Source organism: Larimichthys crocea, chromosome XII, assembly GCF_000972845.2.
Source record: "Larimichthys crocea isolate SSNF chromosome XII, L_crocea_2.0, whole genome shotgun sequence".
NCBI lineage: Eukaryota > Metazoa > Chordata > Actinopteri > Sciaenidae > Larimichthys > Larimichthys crocea.
The window spans coordinates 10,847,725-10,872,182 of NC_040022.1; the positions used below are offsets into that span (position 1 = coordinate 10,847,725).

Here is a 24,458-nt window from a genome sequence, read left to right on the forward strand (position 1 = left end):
GTATGAGAAAATATATGTGTATATATGTTATTTTGTATGAAAATCACCTTTAAAACTTTTTAATTGCACATTACATTCATCATTTTTGACTGGTTGCATTGGTGCACCTTGAGAAACTGGTTCAATTAAATAAGAAAATTGAAAAATATTGTGCAGTGGAATAATTTTTATCTTCCGTCTTTTAGGATATTGTTAAAGATCCTTTATGTTTTTTTTTCATATCTTTTTCAAGATGAAGAAATTCATAGAAAAAAATTTTTATTTATTTATTTTTGCTGCAAACAGGTTTCCATAGACATCACTTCGAAAACCAGCATTTTTCGACAATCCTCATTTTGGAAGCTTTGTAGGTTGTGGTCTTTTTTTACGGTACGCTGCTTGTTTTTGGGGTCGCACTGTGGCGTCCGTTACGGTAAAGAGCTCACGGGTGACGTCACTTTGTAAGCCCTCACGCCCACTCAGTCAGACAGACAGACGGAGAGAAAACAGCAGGTATATCACTGAGTCCGCACACGGCACACTATCACGTCTGCACAGCGGACAGAAACAAAACGAAACAGTTTCAACTAAAGCCAAACTTTTCTCTTTTCTCTTTCTGGACGCGTTCAGTTCGGCTCGAGAACATCCTTCAGTTGTGAAGTTGGAGGAAACAAGGTGAGTGATGCGCTCAGACCAAACACTCACAAACAACAAACTGTTTTTTTGTTTGTTTTTTCTTTACACCGTGAACGCAACAGCCAGTTCCCGCCGCGGTTACATAAGTTAATTTTAACACAATTAGCTGTCAGTAAACTGGTGTAAATGACATTAAGCGAAGTGTTTGCTTTACATAACGTTAATGTTTTATTGATAAAGTGTAGAACTGGGTTTCTGTCGTGGTTTTCATATATTAGTTTGTCTTTCCAACTTCTTAGAGGCGTTCAAATCCTCTAAAGTACACGGATTTTCATACTTTTCCATTACGGACTCTGATTTCCGGGGGAGTTCATTTCCTTGGGAGGTGGGGGCGAACAAGCAGGCAAGGGGACGCCAGCCAGGAAGAGTGCGTGTGTGTGTGTGTGTGTGTGTGTGTGTGTGTGTGTGCGTGTGAGAGAGAGAGAGAGAGAGAGAGAGAGAGAGAGAGTGCTTCCATTAAGAGACTTGAAAAGGTTTTCTCAACACGAACGTCTCATTGTGAGTTAATGAAGCGCTGGAAGATGAGCTGCCGTGGGCGCTTAAGTGCTGTAGGATGTTGCCTGTAAATTTCAACAACCCATTATAGGATGCGCGCGCGTGCGTGTGTGTGGGTGTGTGTGTGTGTGTGTGTATTAATCACAGAGCAGAGGTAGAGCCCTTGTTCTTGAGCCCTGGCCTGTTGTTGGTTGAAACAAAAAAACATCAGCTGATGTGGTGGCTGCTGCTGGGTGAAGGATATGTGTGAGTTTGGTTGTCAGTGTGTGTGTGTGTGTGTGTGTGTGTGTGTGTGTGTGTGAGGTGTGTCTGTTCCACATTCTTAATAAGAGGTGCTTGGGTATCATGACATTTTTAGTCAGGATGTGGCTGGCACTCGGAAGCTGAGGTCAACCCTTCCTCAGATCTGCACACAGATTTGAGTGACAGGTCTGAACTTCATGTCGCTACCTCTGCTGTGTTCGAACAAACCCAGGCTGAACTAGAACGCACGCTGCATCTATCACTGCATGTTTTTGCATGTTCGGGGGCTCACAAGGGAAGAGGGGTGCTGACCTGAGGGTGGATGCAAAACCAAGAAGCCTAAAAATGAGTGTCTCCGTGCGGCATTCTTCATATTCTATGAATACCATTTCAAACGTAGATTACATGACATTATGTTCAAACATGTCCAACCTGCCTTAGTGGACTTTAGTGACAGAAAAGATTTAAAAAAAACAAAAACATCTTTAGCAATGTGCACGAGCGTTTGAAAATCATACAAGGAGCAATCCATGAAACGGGGATGAATAGACCAGAATGCACTGCAGCCATGCTGGGGAATAATACTAATGCATACTAACTGTATACAGTGTGCAGGGGCGCTGCCAGGAATTTTGGGCCCCATGACAAAAAAATCAAATTGGGCCCTCCCCTTTTTTTGGGGCCCCTGTTCAAATATTGATATCCATAAGAAGAAGATATTTGTAGTTTTTAAGTACAAAAACCACCACAGTATAATCTTACATCTCGTCTTTCACTTGTGCAAAAACAGCTTGTTTTATGTTTCATATTGTCTCTCTTCTCTCCTCTGATTGGCTGACATGCAGGAGGTGTGTCTTTATAGTTGTGACATCACAACTTTACAGACGTTGTCCCGGCTCATTTAAGTTTCTAAGCTTGGTTCCCAAATATCCAATAGTTCAGCTTTTTCCACCACCGCCACGTTTAGTTTAGATTTTTCTTTTTTTAGTTGAGAGCAGCTCCCCCATTTCCTCTGAGAATTGCATCGTGGGAGAATTATGTATAACGGCAGCCCACTAAGAAAGCCAGTGTTAAGTTTGCATACTAACATGTTTTCCTGTTGTCTCTTGTGAACTCTCTGCATACTCCACTTCAGTACAAACCTGCTTCTACTTAGTATGGAGTATGGAACTGGGACAAAGGTCCAGTGGTACCAGCTGAGGAGTGCATTCATTCAGCACAGAGGGCTGCACCGGGGGGTGGGGTGATGATCCAGGAAGTCCAGTTTGAGAAACACATTTAAGCATGTGAAGGCTTAACAGATGCCAAAATACTGAAGGACAGATTGTAATAATCACAGAGAGGATTTTACAGCTCTGTAAAGTTTTTCTCTTTCATTGTTGTGCCGGAGCCCCCTGCGCAGGATAAAGTCTGAACACTGAGTGGCTCATTTTTAAAGGTCTCCTCAGCAGCTGAACTACTAAAAGATCAGCTGAGTTTGAATAGTATCTTTAAAAGTGCACCGCGGTGTGATTCGTGATGGCATCCAGAGCTGTGCTGGCATTTCATCTCAAAGTTAAGATGCGTGTCAGGCGTTCTCTCATGCCTACTGTGAGCAGCGCTGTGAGTAAATGTTATTGGAGGATGCTCGTTTTGTACATGACGTGCCTGCGGGGCACCGCAAACATTCAGGTGTTGACGCGCAAACATTATGAGGCCGAAAGAAAACAGTGTTTGCTCTATGATAGATGCCTGCGTTCAGAGTGTCCCATGTCCTTAACTGTGCCCTTAAGTGTTAACTCTCACTATGGTTTTATAGGCGTGCATGTTTTACAGCCGTGAAGTCAGGAGGTGAAGCCTGTTGTGAAGGCCTTGCATGTTGTTGTGCAATCTGATTTGCCGTAATAGTCCCCTGTGAGTGCTGGCTGAAGGCAGTAAAGCAATGATAATGAGAGATCGTAGTCTGAGGATAAACAAGTAGACAGGAGGAGATTTAATAACCCATAAGAAGACAGAGGTGAGGGGAAGAGAGAGACAGGTCTGGAGGTCAAGATGCTTTTATTGAAAATGCACCGCATGGTCAAAAGTTTGTGGACGCCCAAACATGACTACAGTAAGTGAATGTTGAACGGCTCATCTAGCTGCTGCTGTTACAGCGAAGGGTCTTTCTCAAACCGTTGCTACACAGTTAGAACCTGTTGTCTGGAAAAGAATTGTAAGTTGTAGAGATAAGAGTTCTCTTATATGAAACCAGTGTTTTTAATTGCCGGTGGATTTGCAGGTGGATTTTGTCACCTTTGGACAGGGCTGTGGCTCAAGAGTGATTGTGTGAGAAGGCAGGTCGTCCACTAATCAGATGATCGATGGTTCTATCCTCGGCTCCTCCAGTCTGCATGTGTCCTTGGGCAAGATACTGAACCCCAAATTGCCTTGGGATTCTGCACGGTGTGTTTGAATCATTAGCTCCTAAAAATGAATAAGCAGTTGGCACATGGCCATCATGGTGAATGTGATGTTTAGTGTAAAAGCACTTTGAGCGGCTGGAAGACTACAGAGAACTGTCCATGTACCATTTACCATAGCTGTTGTCCTAAGTCTAAGCTAACTTACAGTAAGTTAGGCAGCTCTTGGCTGAAGCTTCATGTTGATCAGGTTGTACAGCTGTAAGTATGGAGTCAATAATCTCATTCAACTCAAGAAAGAAACAAGAAAGCGAAAAAGTGTTGAACTACAAAGTGAACTACTCCTTTAATAACAGTCTGTTCCAAAGAAAGTAGACTGTGTGAAATGATAATCACAACAGTTGGAAGTTTATTTTCTGTCATTTTCTGGGCTCAACATTGCAGCTCTAATAGCAACAATCAACAAAAGCAGTTGACTGTTTGCCAGCGAAGGCCTGTGTGCTCATGCAGAAGGTGAAAGCACTCCACGGTACAAGAGACAGAGCGTGAAACCAGTTTGGAGAGAGAAACTCTATCAGGGACAGAGCAAGAGTAAGTGAGTTATGCTGTTTGTGACCTATCTGCATTCATTCACCTCTGTAAAGTGTGTGTGTATGGATAGGAATCGAGAACCGGTTCTTGTTGAGAACTCGTTCCATGTGTTTCAATTCCATGGAATCGTTTTGCAGTTTATCTAACAATTCTCTGCATGAATTATGTCATGCAGAACTTCCGCAAGAAGTTACGGACGCTCGATTCCAGCACGACAAATTACAGCACGTAACTTACGCAAGTTTCGCACGTGCAGTGCAATCAGTAGTAAACAATGTCACCCACTCGGTTCAAACGCCCCAAAGTTTGGCTGTATTTTATCAAAACAGATGGCAACAGGGCGACTTGCAATCATTGCAAAGTGGAGATAACAGCGTCGGGAGGGAACACGACGAACATGCAGAAGCATTTGCACACACAACATGCAATATTTTTAAATGAATGTCGTGTTTTTGACACGCTTCGGACTGGAGAAGAATCTCAACCTAGCAGCACTGGCAGCAGCCAGGCTATGACCACCTCTGTGGTTACTACCACACTGCCTACCATGTTAACGTGATGTGCTTCTTTGTAAAACATGCTATAACAGTTCACATTAAATGAATGCCTTCTGCATTACATTTAGAAGATGACCATGACGAGAGAGAGAGTCTGGCTGGCTCAGAGGCTGGCAGCTGTACTAGTACTCGCTCCAGTTCACTACCTCCTCTAGATGATGCTGATCAAACTGTTTGTTCTCCTTTTTTTCCCCAAATGAGAATCGATAAATGAAATCGGAATTGTAAAAATCTTATCAATTCCCATCCCTGTGTGTGTGTGTGTGTGTTTATTACCTCTTGTGTGCCTGTCGGCCAAATTCCACTCAGCAGCTGAAACCTGAGTGAAATGGCTTCAGGAGGCTTTTCTCGGCTTATCTCCACATCACTTGAGGTTAGACTCTGAGAAACGTGTGTGTGTGTGTGTGTGTGTGTGTGTGTGTGTGTGTGTGTGTGTGTGTGTGTGTGTGTGTGTGTGTGTGTGTGTGTGTGTGTGCACCTGCGCACATCTCTGAACAGGGTAGTACTGTTAAACAGGTACAGTTTATTCTTGTGCTTTGTGTGTCGACAGAGAAATGCTTGCCTATGAAAATAGGCTTCAGCAGCATCTCCTGTGCATTTGTGTCCCTCAGCGTACACTGGCTTCTTCTTCAACGACTCACATGAACATGCACAATCGTACCCGACCAGCCTATATGTAGAAATCAGAAGAGAAAATCAGTGTTTACACGGTAAATAATCAGATTTGTTTTTCACCATCCAGGTGTATTAGTGTTGCATGAGGGGGGTGGGGGGGGCTTCATATAATTCATTTGGATACATTGTGGAGAATAATGGCGTGCACGGCAATGAGCTCGTAAAGCCACAAACCCGTACATGTTATCTATGTGGCCAATAAATCAGGCTTCTCCAGCAGAACTCTCTCCATCTCTCACATTAATTAAAGAAACACTGCAGGATGCCAGCAGTGACTGTGCTACTCATGTGTAGTTAAATGTGTATGACCCTTGTTTATGTCTTCCAAGATGCCGCACAAAACATCGGCCAGGCACAGCAGACTTTGACTGTACCTTTTGGGTTTCAGAGTTTAAAGCAGTAGCAGGCATGTCTGTCCTAACCTCAGGCTGCTAGGTTTCTGATCTCAGTCAATTCTCGAAGCATTTATTGTAAAAGTTGCTCCTGAGTCAGAGAGAAGTTGGATGAAGTCCAACACACTTGTAGAGACCTGTTCAGGTCTGTCTGTGCTGCAGGTAATGTTCCTCAGTGGATTATATTAACATAAACAGAGGATATCTGCTGTTAACGTTGGGATTATCGCCCTATAATCCTGAAGGTAGGTAGGTACAATTAAGAGGGAATTAATCATCATGATTGATGTGTTTGAAGAGGTCCGATCGGGTTCTTGTTACCTAACATTAATCGTCCGTCGTGTGTTGCTTTGTTTTGCATTTTGCAGGAGCTCCTTGTTCAGCGTAGCTCTGAGTTTTATTGGGTGTTGTATTACACAGTGGCAAAGAGGTTTGCTGCACACTGTAAACATGTAGTCAAGTCGAACTGAGCCAGCTGATGGTGCTGCATAAGACAGGACAGGACACGCGTGAGATCAGGTTTCATATTTGGCTGGTCGGGTCGTGTGTGTGTGGAGAGCTGTGTTTGTTTGCATCATGCTTTGTGCAGCTGGTAAACACCAATAATCTATTTTCATAGAGTCTGTGTTAGTCCTCCTCGTGTTGAACCGAGCTGCGATATTTATACTTGTGTAACGTGTGTCCAGTTACTGGGAGGAAGTCTTCACCCACAGGAAGAGACCAGTCAAAACTTGTGGCTGAAATCCTGAAAAAAGTGTGCTCGCCAGCAGTGACTGTGCACTCATCACACATTCCTGTGAGTGGATAGTCACGTTCGCCCTCATTCAGGTCAGTCAGAACTCTCTGGGTTGGATTTCATGTCCCACCCTCGCCTAGATTGTTCAGGTATTGTTGATTCTTTTTAAACAGACATTGTGCTCATGTATTCTGCAGCGAAATGTTTTTCTCCAACAGCAAATAATTCAATTATATATACATGTTTATTAAGTAGAAATACTGCTGCTGGTAGACGAGGAATCCAGAAACCAGATGTAGTGCCACAATTCACACAGTTAAAGATGTGTGCTTCATTAAATCAGTGTCTGCTTTAGTTTGATTAAAAACATCCTGTCAAATTCTGAATGCTGCATGATTTTAGCATAATCGTGACTAAGACAACCAGATTTCATGCAGGTCCACTTGAATATCTGCTGTTACCAATGCACATGCACATAGCACACTGCTTACTGCAGGGCTACTGAGGCCACGCCCCCTACCTGCACAGGTGATTTCTGTACCTGGACCACACAGAGCCTCAGGCCACACACAGACTATTGATACACACATTAGAGCTGGTGGACTACATAATATTGTTCAATAAAATAATTCAAACTTGATAAAGTTCTACTTACAAATAAATCTTACAATTTTTTTTTTTTATAGTAGTATTTTGCATGTCTGCTTATAACAAAACAAATTAGATTCAGATTTATGTTTGGATATGATACACTTACTCCCAATTTCTAGTTCCCATAAATTCCAATTCATTTCCATATTTTTCATGGAGTTTTCAATTTGGAATATTTCCAAAATTCCCAAGCTTAGCTTCCCATGGAAAGTTTCTGGAAAGTTTCCAGATATTTACCAAAAGGTTTCACCCCTTTGGAACCCTAGATATAATATAATCAACTGACAACTGGAATTTGTAGAGATGATAAGTTTGCATATTGCTGCTACAGCCTCACGCCTCGACTCCATGTGACACGGCTCTGTGACGTCACATCTGCCGTGCTGTTTAAATTCGTCCTCTGCACGGCTTTCTGCCTCACAGGAGTGTGTCAGAAGCTTTTTGCCTTCTAGATTCTGTTAACTCACTCAGGTTTGGTCAGTTTTCATTGATTTCTGTGTAAGTACACCATGTAGTTTGTTTCCTTTCAGTCTGTTCTCACTTCCTGCCAGCTTGAAAGTGAAGCAAAGTGAAGCTACATGTTGCTTACCCTTCACTGCTGTCACTTACTCACTTTATCCCCCCTTTCTCCTGGTGGTCTCCATGGTAACTCCTAGATGACTGCATATGGTTGCTTCTTGTCCCGACCTCTATACTTGAACATCATTACTGACTGTAAAGTGTAAAGCATGGTGATGACCGCTCGTGAACTTGGCTTCAGAGTGTTGTTTCACCTCCTGCCAGAGTTAGTGCACCATGGGACGACCTGGACCGCTTAAAACTCAAATGAACACACTCATTTGTGTGTCCACTGTAAATTTGAAACTTGATCCAAGGGTTAAGAGAAAGTGTTGAGGGTCAAAGTTCTGAAATTCTAATCACGGGGTTGCAACTGAAGCTGTACAGGAGGAATAATAAAGCTGACAGTATATTGTTGTTGAGTGTGCACTGTGTAAAGTCACATTTGTGTCACGGTCCTTTTTGTCCATTTTCTGACTCCCATCAGCACAGTGAGGATGTGACAGGTCACCCTGACCCAGGTTTGACATGGAAAGATTCCATGTGGGGAAAAAAGGCTGATTTCTCAACCAATCGCTGCTGTCAGTGGTGTTTATCTGCTCATTCAAGGCTCAGTTTAGTGTCTTGACACAATAGTGAGGAGAAGAGAGGAGCCTTTGTCATCTTTAACAAGTCAGCTGGATCCAGTGCCTGATGGGAAGCTCTGTTGTTGATGCTGCTCGAACAAACACACCATTGAGTAACAGATGAGGGGATCATATCTCCCTCCCTGCTTATTCCGTACACCAGTATGATTAGACTATAATGTTGTATTAACATTGTTGTGTTCATTCGCCGTGCCTCTGCGGCCTCACAAGCTGTAATCCAAATCCAAAATACTTGCTCACATGACATCACATGGATTGGTATCATGATTACCGGTTTGTCATGGCTGGCTAGCTTTCTTTATTTTGCATTTAAAAAAAAAAAGAACAACAGATTTGACAGCGTGGCTGATGAAAACACGTTTTAATTAAATGGTGACATTGGCGTACGTGTTTCTACACCAGAGAGATACGAAAAATATTCAGTTCATATATAGGTGGCCTGCTGCTCACAACCATATCACAGTTCTCACAGGATGAATTCAGGCTTTTAGCATCAGCTGCTGTTGCAGCCCATTGTTATGACTAAATGGTTAAATCCAGACATTTGGAGATATTGCTAATGTAGCTATACACATTTTTATTTGTCCAAAACATCATTAGTATTAACACAAATATTTGTCATGGGAAACTGAAGAGTAACTTTCATCACAAATGAACTGCTGTAAAATTCACTGATTGACGACATGACAGTGAGTTTCCTTTGTAATTCTCAGGTTCGTCTGTCTCCGGTGTGTGTTGTTGGTCTCATGTAGTGTACACAGTGCTCTAATGGCTCAGGAACAGCTCAGCACAGAGTCACGTTCTCCACCTAATGCAGAGAATTTTGTTCTCATCCTTCCAGTATGAGAGTGAGGGCCACCCAAACTTCTTCCATTAAACAGAGTTACTGCAAAGTACTTTCCTCAGGATCCATTAATCTGACCAGAGATCACTTCTCATGTTTTTGAATAGAAACAGCAGAGGTCCGGTAGAAAAATGGGATCCTTTGTCCAGTCCTGGAAAGGGTGTGTGAGCACACAAGCTAGTTTTTTTTTTTCTTTTTTCTACACATAACATAGGCCATACAGTAGATACATATGTGCACACAGAGGGTCAAACTGAATTCAACAGTCATAATTCAATATCCAAACGAACACCTAAACATATAACCTATAACTACCGGCATATACAACACACACACACACACACACACACACACACACACACACACTTTCCTGGGGTTTAAAGTGGGAGGAGCATTTGAAGTGTAATGTGATCGCAGTTGAGTTCTGGGGTATTTAGCTTCTGTTTTCAGGTCTGAACCTGTCCTGTCCTGATGGAGCACATTAGTTGCAGTGTCTGAGTTAAACACTTGATGAATAATGCCTCTGGGCTTTTAGTTTTTATTCTTGTTTATGTTATACAGAAGAAGACTATGCTTTGGGGGATGTAAGATTGTATTTATTAAAGTATAGTGTTACCATGGGTGAATTTATATACAACTCACCTGTTCACATTATATTAAGGCTTAAAGTTATGCAGGATTAAGAGCGTTCCTGCTTTGATTGACAGGTGGGTGCCAGTACAGATGGTTTATTAGAGCACCCAGGTGTCATGCAGCCCGCCTCAGGTCCGACGGTGATCCACGTCTTTACTGATTTTTAGATTAGCCAGGAGGCGGAAGAAGCAGGACATCTAACATGGCCGTGACCAGCGCCACATACTTACATTACTCATGCTCTGTCCATTCTTTATACTGTTAGTGGTTGTCACTATTAAAAGTTTGGTAAATTTTCTATTCTACTATCCAGCATCTGTTTGCAGTGGATGTACAGACAACAGTGAGTGGATTATTTGGATTTTTAAAAACATTATTCTCAGGCAAGTTCTGCAGCTCTGGTTTCTCAGAAGTTTTCTGGTTTGTTGTTGATGGACTGAGTTCTCCTCACAGGGTGTTCGTCACACTGAATTTCGAAATATTAGTTTATGTCTGTATGTTCAGACTCGACTGTGTTCTGACTCAGGAGGTGTGACTTTCAAAGCCAAGTGCGACAGTCTAGTGCTAATGGTTCTTAATAGCCTGATGATGAGCTGTGTGTGACCGGGTTGATAAGTGGGCCAAATCAACATGAACAAACTTCCTGTTGTTTTTAGAAAAGCAGCATGCTCCTGCTGTGTTCACCTCATGCACGCCCTCCTCTTCACATCTCCAGCACCTTCACATTTTGAAAACTTCTGCCGTATACCGATTTAAAGTATAAAAGGAAATTGAAAGATGACACAATCATATAAAGAATGCCAAAACAATCAAATCACACCCTCAGTGGCTGAAGAATTTCCTTTTATCTGGTGATTGCACAGAAGGAAACATGTGTGCTTCCTTGTTCCTGCTGTATCAGGAAGAGGTGATCAACAGGTTCGGGTGTGATGCCCTGAGGACAGGCTGGAGCTGTCAGCATGAGGAAAACCAGGAGAGCGTGAAGTGAATGTTAACACAGATCGCTTTAATGCAAAAACATCATGTATATGTGCTGAGTCTTTAGATCCTCCACCATACAGACTGGATAAAAGAAGGCCATGCAAATCACCAGAGTGAATTTCACCCTCAAAGAGTGCTGAAGTGTGTCTTTGTGTGCACTGATTATTCTGCTTTGTTTCGAGATGACTGAGAGGAGTCTAATTTCCATGAACTGAAAGCTTCACAACAAAAGATGAGGTAAAAAAATCTGTTTGGATCCAAGGCCGTGCTTTGACTCCTCGAAGAAGCACATATGAATAAATCATTAGGTCAAATGATCAGCCTTGTTTGATTGATTGATTTATTTATTTATTTTTATGTATGAAATTACTCATCCATAGACGCAGAACACAAAGACAAGGACTTAAATCCCTCAATTTAAACTTTTCTGTTTCATGATGAAAGGAGCAACATTTATTCACGTTTGTTCCACCTTTTTTCCCTGTTAAAGTTTTTCCTCACTCGAACCGAGGGTCTAAGGACAGATTGTGAAGCCCTCTGAGGAAAAATATGTTTTGTGACTTTGGGCTATACAAATCTGATTGATTGACATTCATCTGTTTTCTCTCACCACTTAAAACTGATTTTTGTACCGGGCTGTAAACAGGCTGTTTGTTTCTGCTCTGAAGTTGGACATTTTAAGGAAGAAAGTATTCACCTAAAGGTTAGAGAAGCAAGCTTGTAAATGGACTGTACTTATATAGCGCCTTCCTAGTCTTCCGACCACTCAAAGCTCTTTACAGTACGTATCTCATTCACCCATTGATGGCATTATCAGCCAACTGCTCATCAGTTTGAGGAGCTAACCTATTCACAAATCTTGCCCAAAGAGGGGATCGAACCTCTGATCTTCTGATTAGTGGACGACCCGCTCTACCTCCAAGCCACAGACGCTCCTTGTGACCGTAAGGCCGCCGGTTCAATTCCCAGACTGTCAGGATTAATCCAGGTTGTCCTCAGCGTGTCATGGAGCCACCCTTAAGGACCGCCCACAAAATCCTGGACTGAAAACTGTTGAAAAACAGCTTGAACCTCTAACTCCACATTTCACTAATATATCATCATCATCATCATCATCATCATCATCATCATCATCATCATCACTGTGAGCGTGCACAGCGCTTATCTAAACAGGCCTGAGGATCACAGCACAGAGCACAGATTAATGTGTGATGTAATCCGGTCCCCTCAGGTGACATTTGTGAGCAGGTAACAATTTGACAGAGCCAGATTGCAGCGATCCGGAATGGTGCATGCAAATACTCGTCACGAAAAGAAGTCCAGGGCAGGAGGCTGCAGGGTGTGAATCACAGTGCACATTCAGTATTCACTGATGTGTGCACCGTTTAAAACACAGAGAGATGACTGCATTGACGCACATCTGAGGGTGAGTCATCAAATTGTAGGATCAGGACCGTCTCTTGTCACTCACACATAAATATCACATTTGGCCTTACGCACACACACAGAGCTCAATATAATGTGTGTTTAAGGTTAATGCTTTGTGCCTTCAGCACTCAGCACTGGCTGCATGTGAGAAGCAGCTTCTCTTATTCTTTGTGTCAGTGCATACGAGTCCTCAATAACCTGCCTGGAGCAGTTATCAACCTACGACCACCAGGGCGGAGGCTCCACCACCTTCTTTACAGACCTAAGTTACAGACCAAACAATAGATTTATTCTATATAGATCATATAAACTATGAAAATAATCATTCATGGTACTTCTGTGTTGGTTTAACTTGGATTCTTCTCTTCTACAATATCGATCCTTTTTGCAGGATTAAGCTGCCATATTAATTTTATTTATGACATCCACACTCACAATCAGTCAGACTAATTTTTTAGACATTAGGGATCATCATAAGGTAAGTAAGGTTAAAAAACAACAACAGCAAAGCAAAGTGCTCCCTATATTTTGAACTTAATGGAAATAAATAATATTTCAATAAAATAATGTAATAATTGTATAATTTTTTTGCATAAATGTAAAAAATATATCACATTTATAACAATTTTGTGCTCAATTTTGCAAATTTTCTCTTCAGCATCTGGTCAAAATAATAAATGCAATAAGTGCCGTAGGGGTGGACGGATCGATCCAAATATCGATAGTAACGATACCAAGTCGGTATCGGATCGATACTAGCCTGGTGAGATCGATTCTTTACTTTAAGTTCTGCTCTTGTTTAAAATGCTGTGGTTTTGGCAAAGAGGAAACAGCCAGCTCGCCGGACTCACCGCTCCTGTGTCAGCGCAGAGCAGGCACACTTTGCTCCTCCTCCCCTCTCTTGTGTTTAGATGTTGTGCCGTGAAAGCAAACAAACAAACAAGCAAGTTGCTGGCCCAGGTTCATCAGCACACGCCGTGTGGCTGTATTTTCAAGCCGAAAGCGAGGTCATGAAAATTAATTGAGATTTAGCAATTCAATGACGCATCCACCTCATTTATTGAAAAGTATCCGTATCGGCGTTACTGGCCCGTATTTACTTGGTATTGGATCGGTACCAAAATATGCAGTATCGCACACCACTAAAGTGCAGCTTGTAGAGGAGCTGTAAAATAATGAAAGCTGGTATTTGGAGCCAGTGGAGGGGCTGTTGTTGTCTTCACCTGCAGACAGTAAAAATGTTCCCTCTTCTAACGTGTAATTACTGTACAGGACAGCCTCGTCTCACAACATCTGCATGAGCTCATACCGAGCGTTGTGTCATCTCATCCTAGCTGACATTTCATCTCCTGAGAGAGAGGGGGATAAAAAAAAAAAGGCTGCAGGAAAACAGAGATTGTGATGGTGTTAAAGCCTGAGTTGGTCACACAGTCATCCTGTTCTGCTCCCTCCTGCTTTATTTCTCTATTTTCCTATGTCCCTTCCTGTGTTTTATCTCATCACTTTCAAAAAACAGAGTATTCCTAGTCTGATGTCTGACCTTTAATAGTCTCTTCACTTTGAAGAGCCTGTTGAGCATTTACTAGCATTTAGTCTGGTATGAACATGGCACCTTCTTCTTCCTCTGTTTGGTTTTCTTTACAAACCCACTTTATTATAATTATGATTAAAGTAATTTGAAAATGTGGCTAAATTAAATCTGTCAGTCTCTGCATCTTCATGTACACTGTTCTGTGACACTCAGATGTTTGCATTCAGCAGTCTTAACATAAAAAATACAAATAACGTGAGCATAGATAAACAACTATAAAGACCACCAACAGTTGAGCAACAACAAGAACTAATGACTCACTCATGAAACACAGTGAGGAATGAGAGCAAGTGTTATTATATTTATTCCGCATTCCAATCTGCTGTAGCTGCTACATGCAGCACCACTGGAGAGATCTCTGTGTTCAGAACAGGAAATGTAAATTTTCTAAACTGGCAGTAGGTTGTAGTACTTTGGTAAATCCTCACAGTACTACAGTACTTGTAGAGAAACGTCGAGGGCTGTCCCTTTCTCTGTAAATGCAGCCTCAGATGAATGGATCCAATCTTTGTACACAGTGCCAGACTGCAACTCTAAACCAGCAGATGGAGTCTCCATGGATTTATAAAATGTGTGCTCACACAGTATAATGGCCTCACCGCACGGGCTGTGTGTGTGTGTGTGTGTTTTATTTGCTGTATCAGCAGGGTCTCTGGGCAGCGTGGTGGTCTGAGAGAGAACTTCATGGAAAATTCCATGGGACACCGGTTTAGTCCAGAGCTGCATGGTAGAAAGACAAAGGACACGGATATTGTGTGTGTGTGTGTGAGACTACCACACACTGTTGTGGACTGTTGTGGAAACTTTTGGAAATGTTCTTATCTTATTCTTAGTCAAATTCTGCCCTGAAAGTTTTAAAAACAACTGAGCTGTACATTACATTACATCATAACTAATATGACTAATCAAAGCTGCATAGAACAGAGAGATCTGTTTCCTGCAGAAATGCAAATTAATTATGGTTAGTTAATATGCTGACTTGGTAAACTGGTGAAGATGCTGAACCTAAATATTACCTGCTGTTAGTACCTTAGCGTTTAGCTGTTCATACAAGATTATACTGACATATTTTATGTATCAGGTTTAGTGTCTTTATATTTTGTATCTATAAAACATGGAAAATGTCAAATTTGTCACATACATAAAAAAACACTACAACATACAATGATGTATTTTGGAGGCAAGTAGGCAAATAATAGAAAAACAATACAGACAAAAATTAAAACTCATCCACAGTAACATACTGTATGTATGTATGTGATGATCAAAGTGTGTGTTTATGTGTGTGAGAGAGCACAGCTCACACTCCCTCTCTGTTAGCGTGTGTTATTGAACATGTCCAAACACACAGGCATGTTGTCATGTCTGACCTCCTTTCACAGACTTATCTTCACCTCTTCACACTCCTCCTTTATCTTCCTGTTTCACACCTCTGATGACTCAGCTTTTTTTCTCATTTCAGCTCGTCACTGCAAACAGCTGACCTTCTTCACACTTTATGAGACCAGATATTTTAGATCAACATGGATTAGTACAGCATTTATTTACATTTATTTCCTTTTACATGCACAGTAATGACTATGTTATCACTAACTTGTCTGTCACATCTTTCTGGTTTTCAAATATCTCAACTATTGGCTTGGGTTGGCCGCCATGACGTGTGTGCATAAATGCATGAATTTAAACTAATGTCTGATACTCGTAGGTACCGTTGCTTCCACTTTATTAGACTGAAGTCGAGAGCAGAAATGTAAATGGACTGTAATAAGAACAGTCCTTTCTAGTCTTCAGACCACGCAACACACTTTTACACTACATATCTCATTTACCCATTCACACACATTCATACACTGATAGCATTGGCCGCCATGCAAGGTGCCAACTGCATACTTAGCCAGATCCTTGAACGCACCACCAGCGTACTTTTCCCAGCCTGCCTCGTCAATAGCACATAACAGGAACTTAAATACAGAGAGGAAACATTGTCCAAAATGATAGATTCTTCCACAATAAACCGTACGCAACTGCTGCCTGAAAACGGTCAGCAAGAACGTGAAGTGTGCTGAATAATCAGGTGTGTAAACCTGACAAAGCATTGTCACAGCTTTACTTTAAAGCAGCACGCAGCAGAGTAAGACTTCACAGGCTAAATCTGTACTGGACTTATGTTTCCGAGCCTCTCTCAGGCATTATCTGCTGCTTATCAGCCACTTTTCCATTTTGTTCTCCTCCCCCCTCCTCTGTGCTCCTTCTAAACACCATCTCTCCATCACTGCCGTTACCTGATAAAGATTTGTGTTTCCTGTTTTTCTTCTTTTTGCTGCGAGACAGAAAAAAACAATCATCTCGAGTGTGTTTGATTTGTGTGCTCATTATTTGGGGAATTGCATGTCAGCGTGTAAGTGATTGAATGCGTTTTGTGTGTGAATGGATCAACAGCCCTAACCTTACCCTCCTCCAGCAGGAAGCCTGCTGTCCAGAGAGGCTGTGATTACATTACCTCTCATGTCTATTGAGTTAAGATGGATCAGATGCTGTGCTTGCTGCGCTCTGTAAGATGTATTCAGGCTCCCATTATCAGCCTGTGTGGCTGTATGAATGTTATGAATGCCGAGCTTGATGAATATACACGTAACTCTCACCTCGAGGAACTGCCAGAGATAGGAGACCTGCTCAGGATCAGCACTCGTCAATGAATCTGGTGATCGTCAAGAGTCCGTTAACGTCTGTCAGCGCGACGCTGTAGTTTCTGTCATCATCCGTCCTTGTGCTTGTTTTCTACTCCCATCACTGCTATTCACCCTCGTCCACAGAGCTGGATGATCCATCACAACAAACACAAAGCATTCATCTGTCTTAGTTCTGCTTTAGCAACACTGGACGTTTTCTGTCCATCCTCAAACCACAGGAAGCCACAGAGGTCCTCTGTAAGAAAGCACAGCGTTCTTTATCAACTCTGTTGTTACTTTAATGTCATAGTTAGACACTAAACAAGCCGGTAACAACATGGGAATGTTAGGTGTAACGTTTTCTGTGTGTGCACCATCTCTGTTTAATGGCACCCAGCAGCTGAGACTGGCTATGTTAAAAGGTCACCACAGTGGTAGAGCAGCCGCCCCATGTACAAAGGCTCGGTCCTTGCCTCAGCGGCCCAGGGTTCAAATCTGACCTGTGGGCCTTTGCTGCATGTCATTCCCCATCTCTCTCTCCCCACATTCCTGTCACTCTTCATCTGTCTTTGTTAAATAAACTTGAAAAGGCCAAAAAAAGGTCACCACAGTTATTTAAGATCATCCTGTGAGCACTATGACAGTCAGTAGTTGTTTAGTCATTTCACGTCATGGCAAACCAACCAATAGTTAAGATATTACTGAACTGAGCAACACTGCCATTCCTAGAGCTAGAGATAACTATAAATAATAGTACTGAAGTTTAGCCTAAAGCCTAAACTGAGGGACTCTCTTTATCTTCGTTTTTTGCTCTACCTGAAAACATTTGGACATATTCTTATTATAGAAATGTTTTAGTAGCCAGCTGTCTGTTCAGAAGACAATGAGTAACATTAGCTTTCACTCAGTAGTATTTCCTGGCAAAAATAGCACTTCCAAGGATGATTTAAAAAAACTGAAATCTGTTTGTTCAAACTATCAATTATAGTTATTTAAACTCTTTAATTCCTAAAAATGTCACTATTCCAACAAACCACCAGCCTCTAGACTGGATCAGGCTTACCCGGTTTATTTATGAACTGTGCTTACTGAATTGATTGCAGTGTCACCTAATGTTATTCTGATGGGTGATTTTAATATACACTTATAAAGTGCTTTTTTAAAAAATAAACTGAAAGCTCGTCTCCTCAGGTTAACATATGAACTGTAACTTCTTTTTTTTCTTTTTTTTTTTTTTAGATATGTGACTGCTATAATTTTAATACTTTTCTTTTCACATTTGTTTAATTAGTGAAGTGACCTTGGGTATCCTGAAAGGTGCTTGAATTTTTTTTTATTTTTAATTATTATTATTATTATTATTATTATTATTATTAGTAGTAGTAGTAGTAGTAGTAGTAGTAGTAGTAGTAGTAGCAGTAGTAGTAGTAGTAGTAGTAGTACCCTGACTTAAACGCAGCCCATAAAAACCAGCTCCTCAGGAGTAAACATTTAGCTCTCCAGCTGCTGAATGCTCCACTTTTTTTATCAGCTAGTTATTAGTATAGTTTGTCTGCCGTTCGGTGCTGGGCAGATAGGGTGCAGTGAGTTTATCGGGACTTTATTTGCCTGTTTGTGCTGGATTACCAACACAGTGAGCTAAAAGAGGCTAAAAAGCTGTGTAGAGCTGAGAGTTGTGTTCTGACATGCTGTGGGTTTGTCATGGCCCTCTGCCCTTTCACATTACACATATTCATCGTTAAGATCAAAGTGTTAATTAGAGCAGCTTTACGTTTCTATTGTTAGAACATTCAACAGCTTCAGGAAGTCAGGGACACGCAGGAGGTTTAATTGGTCCTGAACCCAGAGCCCAGTACCTGGAACAGTCTCAGATCTCGTATTTGGAAAGTGGAAAATGTGCTCGCCTCGCTCTCTTCTGTCAACAAGTGCAGCTCTGACGTCACTAACCTTCTGCTGGTGCCCCTGTCATTGTTTCCTTTTATTATCCTCCCCCACTCCTCATCTTTTTTCCTTCTCCTCCGTAACAGTGAACCAGTCATGGAAAGTTGAAATCAATAGAAGGCTCCCTGATTGGTTGACAAAGCTTGTGATGTAATGACTGATGATGTAAGCCCCGGGCCGAGGTGAATGAGAGGACTGTTCTCCTTCTCGGCCTCTGTCAGCTTGCAGCAGCGTTGGCCTGTCCTCAAATTGGTGTTGCCATGGTTATACCGGCTCTGAGAATGCCACCAGCAGGTCATTGATTCACTGTTTTTAAAGAGAGTGGGGAAAATGTTGGCCAGATGTTTGCACGTCACCACAGCCACACAATCACAGACTGACTCTTCTCCTGTCCTCCTCTCCTCAGGTGTTTGACACGGTCTGCTGTGACCCCGCCCCTTCCTTCCTCCTGACACATTGAGCCCGCCTCTTCCAAGATGTCTTCTCAGGACGCGCCCATCCAGGGTTCACGGGCGGTGACCCCCCCTCTGATCTCTGTGGGATCCCCACGTTCTCCACTGTCACCAGGTAAAGACTGTGTCATAACCCGTCTTAAAGGGCCACTCCGCTGATTCATGAAAGATGCTGTCATGTGACATTATGGGAAACTTTTTTTGGAGCTCATGGACTACAAATGACATATCTCAGTGTGTGCATCGTTTCCTGTGGATCATTTTTAAGCAGTACAGGGATGGAGGACTCCACCACAAACAATTAAAACTACAAAAGAGAGAGTTAATAACAGATGTTAATATATATCGAGTGAACATTAATGCCCCCATCTCTCTCACCACTTTCCTGTCACTCTTTAGCTGTCACTCAAAATAAAAGCTCAAAAAAGCCAAAAAAAAATTTTTTTTTTAAATTTATCTACTATCTTATTCATGATAAGAGTAATGATATTATATAAGGGTCTCTCTGCTGAGATCTGATTTGTGTTGGGTGGAAAACTGTCCTGGTCATCTGTGGGTCCACCATGTGCATCAGAGGCAGTCATTGCAGAAAAGCATATATAATAGATATATATAATCATATATATATATATATATGTATCATATATTGTCTTATTTCATTATTAAATATTTCTAAAGACGTTTTACAGCAGCACATGCTTACTCACTGTACTGCTTTCTTTTCATCTTTACCTGTAAGTGTTGAAGCATGAGTACAGAACCAACACAGCGATGATGTAACACGCACGCACACACACACACACACACACACACACACACACACAGAGTGATGTAACATGGTGCTTTTTGTCCCATCAGAGTCCCTGCAGCCTCCATTCTGCAGACACAGAGACCGCTCGCCTTCCCCCATGAGAGGCTACCTCATCCCCAGCCCTCTGCCCACCCGCAGGAACAGGACCTGCTCAGCGTGAGGAAACACACACACACACACACTGTAAAATGACACATGATGAAACCACCATTATGAGCTGCTGTGTCTGCAGCTTGTAGAAGTCCTCATGTACAATTTTGAATTAGTTTGAACTATACTTTTCTTTCTGTGTCCCCCTCCCTCTCTCTCTCTCTCTCTATCTGTGTGTGTGTGTGTGTGTGTGTGTGTGTGTGTGCAGGACGGCTCGTGCATCAGAGGGTCCCATGTTTACTGGTGTGTGTAAATGTTTCTCCCGCTCCAAAGGCCACGGCTTCATCACGCCATCAGACGGCGGCAAAGACATCTTTGTCCACATCTCAGAGTAAGTGTGTGTGTGTGTGTGTGTGTGTGTGTGTTGTGAGGATGAATGTGTCTGCGTTTAGGTTGACGTGATAGAAAATTACATGAAATCGTGTGTGTGTGTGTGTGTGTGTGTGTGTGTGTGTGTGTGTGTGTGTGTGTGTGTGTTTCCTCATTGTCTCTGATGAGATGAGTGAGAGGGCTGCTTTGCTTTTAATCACTGACATCAAACTGTGTCAGGCTCTGTGTAGGAGTAAAGGGACACACACACACACACACACACACACACACACACACACACACAGGGATGGCATGAGCTGCAGGTGTGTGTAGGAGGACGGCAGAATATCTGATGACCTTCACCACGGTGCCTTTTGTTATCACCCACGGGTTTAAAACACATCGACGTCAGCAGTGTATGTGTACACACACACACACACACACACACTCACAAACACATGAAACAGCAGCTGGATTTGTGTGGTGTTGTATATTTTTTGTAGTTCATGTTAAACACAGTGTAAAACACAGTATGCCAGCAGAAAAAAATGTTTTTGTAAAGTTCTTCGAACGTTGTCATGTGGTTTGTCGGACGTGCTGTTCTGTCTCATCGAGAGTTGCTCCGTCATTTAACCTTCACGGCAATTTGTGTTACCATCACACACTCGACTCACAGAGAATGAAACATTCAGCAACTTTCACAGATTCGGAGCTCGTTTGACAACATCGACTGCTCTTCTCGAATTCATTGAATCCTCAAAGACTTCAAACCATCTGGATGAAAAATAAAACAAAATATTTCTGCTTGAGAGAATGAAAAGAACTTTGACATGACTCATCATTTCATTCGTACATGTTCACACTTGAGCTTGTTCATGTTCAACTTGGATCAAACAGTGACTCAGTAAAATAAAAACTCTTCAACAATCACAGTTAGTGGGAAAACTGTATGCTGATTTAAACTTTAAACTTTTATTTCATATCTCACTTTTAGCACAATGAATCATTCCTCTCAGTCTTCAGCTCCTCTTCTTTTTCTTGTCCTGTGGTCAGTCCTCCTGGTTGTCATCTCTCGTCTTTGGGTTCTTCGTGAAGCTCCAAACTCCTCGTAGTATCTGGCAGTAGTTGAGTTTTTTTCTTCTTGGCGTGGCCTTTTCTTCCTCGAGATGTTTGAAGAGTCTTTGAGGATACAGTTGCTATTATCATCACTTCAGAACAGTTGCTGATGTTGTCAAACGTCTTCCTGAATCTCTCACAGAGTGAATCACCATCAGTAGTGTAACTATGTGAAACCATGAAAAAAGCTGTTAGCTTTACAGACTGCAGGGCTAACCCTGCAAAGCTCAGCTGCTTTGATTTGCATTGCTGCTATTGGCTGGAAAAAAAGAACCATTTCCTTTTGTTTTTCATTTCTACCCTGTTAACCTCTTTCATTCTTTCTTTCCTTCTCCTCCAGCATCGAGGGCGAGTACGTGCCGGTGGAAGGCGACGAGGTGAGCTACAAGATCTGCTCCATCCCTCCCAAACACGAGAAGGTCCAGGCGGTGGAGGTGACCATAACCCACCTGAAACCGGGAACAAAACACGAGACCTGGGCGGGACGAGTCGTCAGCAGCTGAACGCTGACCCCGGCAGGGGGCTGGGCCAAGGCGGGCGGGAAGGAAGATATGGTGGAAATTGGGAGGGATGGAAGGGTTAGGAGGGAGTGCTGGATGATTGGACAGGAAGGATAGAAAATAAGGGATGTTACAGAGAAGAGTGGGAAGAGGGAAACCTGGGTGATGTTCTTAATTCTCCTCGTTTAGCACTCCAAACAGCCGGGAGACGACAGAGCAGGCACAGCTGATCATGATCTCCTAGTTTACTTCTGTTCACATGTGGGAGGCTTCCTCTGCCCTGCCTGGGGAAATAAGTAACTATCCTTTGGGAAACAATAGGTTTGACTGTTGTAGGCTGATGATTACAGTGAAGACATGTTTATCATAGAAAGACTTCTAACATTTTTTAGACCCTCTGTGTTGAAATTTGATGGTGAGTTGTTTGAAATAGTTAAACTTGATGAATTTCTTCCTCACGTGGAGAGTGTTGTTGAGGAACAGACACAGGCTGTATGAGCGCTCCGGGTTCCACTGTCAGCATGCATGGGCTTCATTTTCCACATATATACCCAGAGAACCGACGGCTCTGTTTGTGCCTACTTACACCGATCTGTCATCTGTGTTTGATCATTTGTGGGTGAATTAAAGCATTTTCAACCATTAATCATGGCATTCTGTGTTTTTCTTTAGTGGACTGTGGATGGAGTAACGTGTGATTGTTCAGTACTGACTGCAGTGACTCTGTGACTGACTTTGAATCAGTCAACAGTCAGCCTCCAAAAGTGATGTGTCATGGTGGCATCATTCATTGTGTCCAATGAAGGAGAAAGCTAATGTTTCCTCTATAGTTGTGTTGACTATATCAATATACCGTATCCTCACAAATATACAGTCATCCAGACAAAGTGACATGAGAGTGAATGTAAAAAAGTGAGTCACAGCTCATATGATTCCATGTGTGGCACCTTGTTGCATCACTGTGATCATATGTGTAGTGTGTTTTGCTTCCCCTCAAATTCAGTGTCAGTGTTTGATGATTTCTCATCAGCACCACAGATAAACTTCAAGCTGCTGCCCTCCTCTGACCACATGTGTCTACTACACTTTGATGCTCACTCAGAGATACATTTATACCAGTGTTACTCAAAGTGTGGAGTGGTCCGCGAGCGACCTCAAGTGGTCCGTGAGGGGATCTCTTAAAATATTCGAAATTCCCACACAAGTTTGTGGAGTCCTACCTAACATTATTTGAAGTGTAAAGCGAATTTGTTCTCTGAACAAAAATGCAGACAAATATTTTTTTAAAATATGTATAATGGATATATGAAGATAAATGTGAATTAGCAGTGCCCAAATTGTTGCCTAAGCAACCACGGCGTCTCCTATAGACAAAATCATTCCGCTGTCACGTCAGTAAGTAAGGAAAAGAAAGCAAGGAAAAGAGCAGCAAAAGCTGTGAACTTTAACTACAATGATGGATACAATGATGGATAGGTGGTTGAAGACGGGGTCAGTTAAAAGAAAGGCAAATGATGATACCGACATGCAAAGAAAGGAGTCGGGAGATGCTAGCAACGAGTCCCAATCACAACACTGCCTGCAACAAGAGGTAGGCCCAGCTCCACCAAAAAAAACTCAACATGCTGGGAAGTCGTCTGCAAAAGTTAAAAGGAAATACCATGATGAATACTTAAAATTTCAGATTTTTCTGGACTGGAGATTCTGAGGATCCGAATCCACACTGTGTCCTGTGCTACGATATCTTGGCCAGTGAAGCAATGAAGCCAGCTAAACTGAAGCGGCACTTAGAGACAAAGCACAAAGATTACATTAGCAAACCGTTGGCATTTTTTGAGAGGAAATGCGAGGAACTAAAGTCTCACATGCAAAAGGACGCCGCACAGTATTTTGTCCCTGGAGAAAATGCAAAGGCTACAGAAGCCTCCTTCAGAGTCTCTCAATTGATCGCAAAAGCTGGCAAACCTTACTCAATAGGCGAGACTTTAGTTAAGCCGTCTGCGAAAATAATGGCAAATATAATGCTGGGAGACAATGCAAGTAATGAACTTGACAAAATACCTCTGTCCAATGACACTGTTCAGCGGCGCGTATTAGCCATGGCCGAAAATGTCCAAAATCAGCTGATATCACGCCTCCAGCAGAGCTCGATGTTTTCACTACAGCTGGACGAGTCCACGGACATTGGCAGTGAGGCAAACCTTTTGTGCTACGGGAGATATATATATAATGGCGCTGTACATGATGATTTTCTTTTTTGTCATTCTCTCCCGACAAACACAACAGGAGAGGCGATTTTTGATTCTCTAAATACCTTCATTGGCCAGAGTGGCCTTGATTGGAATAGGTGTGTCGGTATTTGCACTGACGGGGCAACTGCGATGACCGCAAAACACAAAGGCCTGGTTACGCGCGTACGCGCAGTCGCCCCA

The 24,458-nt window shown here is 42.3% G+C and overlaps 1 protein-coding gene across 2 annotated transcripts; it reads left to right on the forward strand.

Annotated features, from left to right (window-relative positions):
• The first annotated feature begins 416 nt into the window (after positions 1 to 416).
• carhsp1 (calcium regulated heat stable protein 1) lies at positions 417 to 22,672 on the forward strand. Of its 2 annotated transcripts, none has more exons than XM_019261674.2 (6): positions 417 to 492; positions 610 to 654; positions 19,095 to 19,255; positions 19,999 to 20,107; positions 20,310 to 20,432; positions 21,867 to 22,672. In XM_019261674.2, the coding sequence occupies exons 3-6, from the start codon at positions 19,165 to 19,167 to the stop codon at positions 22,027 to 22,029; spliced, it is 486 nt and encodes a 161-aa protein (XP_019117219.1). In that variant the 5' UTR covers positions 417 to 492; positions 610 to 654; positions 19,095 to 19,164; the 3' UTR covers positions 22,030 to 22,672. The 2 variants fall into 2 exon arrangements, with proteins under 2 accessions (XP_019117219.1, XP_019117220.1); XM_019261675.2 differs by lacking the exon at positions 417 to 492 and adding an exon at positions 18,775 to 18,982 and having other exon boundaries at positions 499 to 654.
• Positions 22,673 to 24,458: the final 1,786 nt, after the last annotated feature.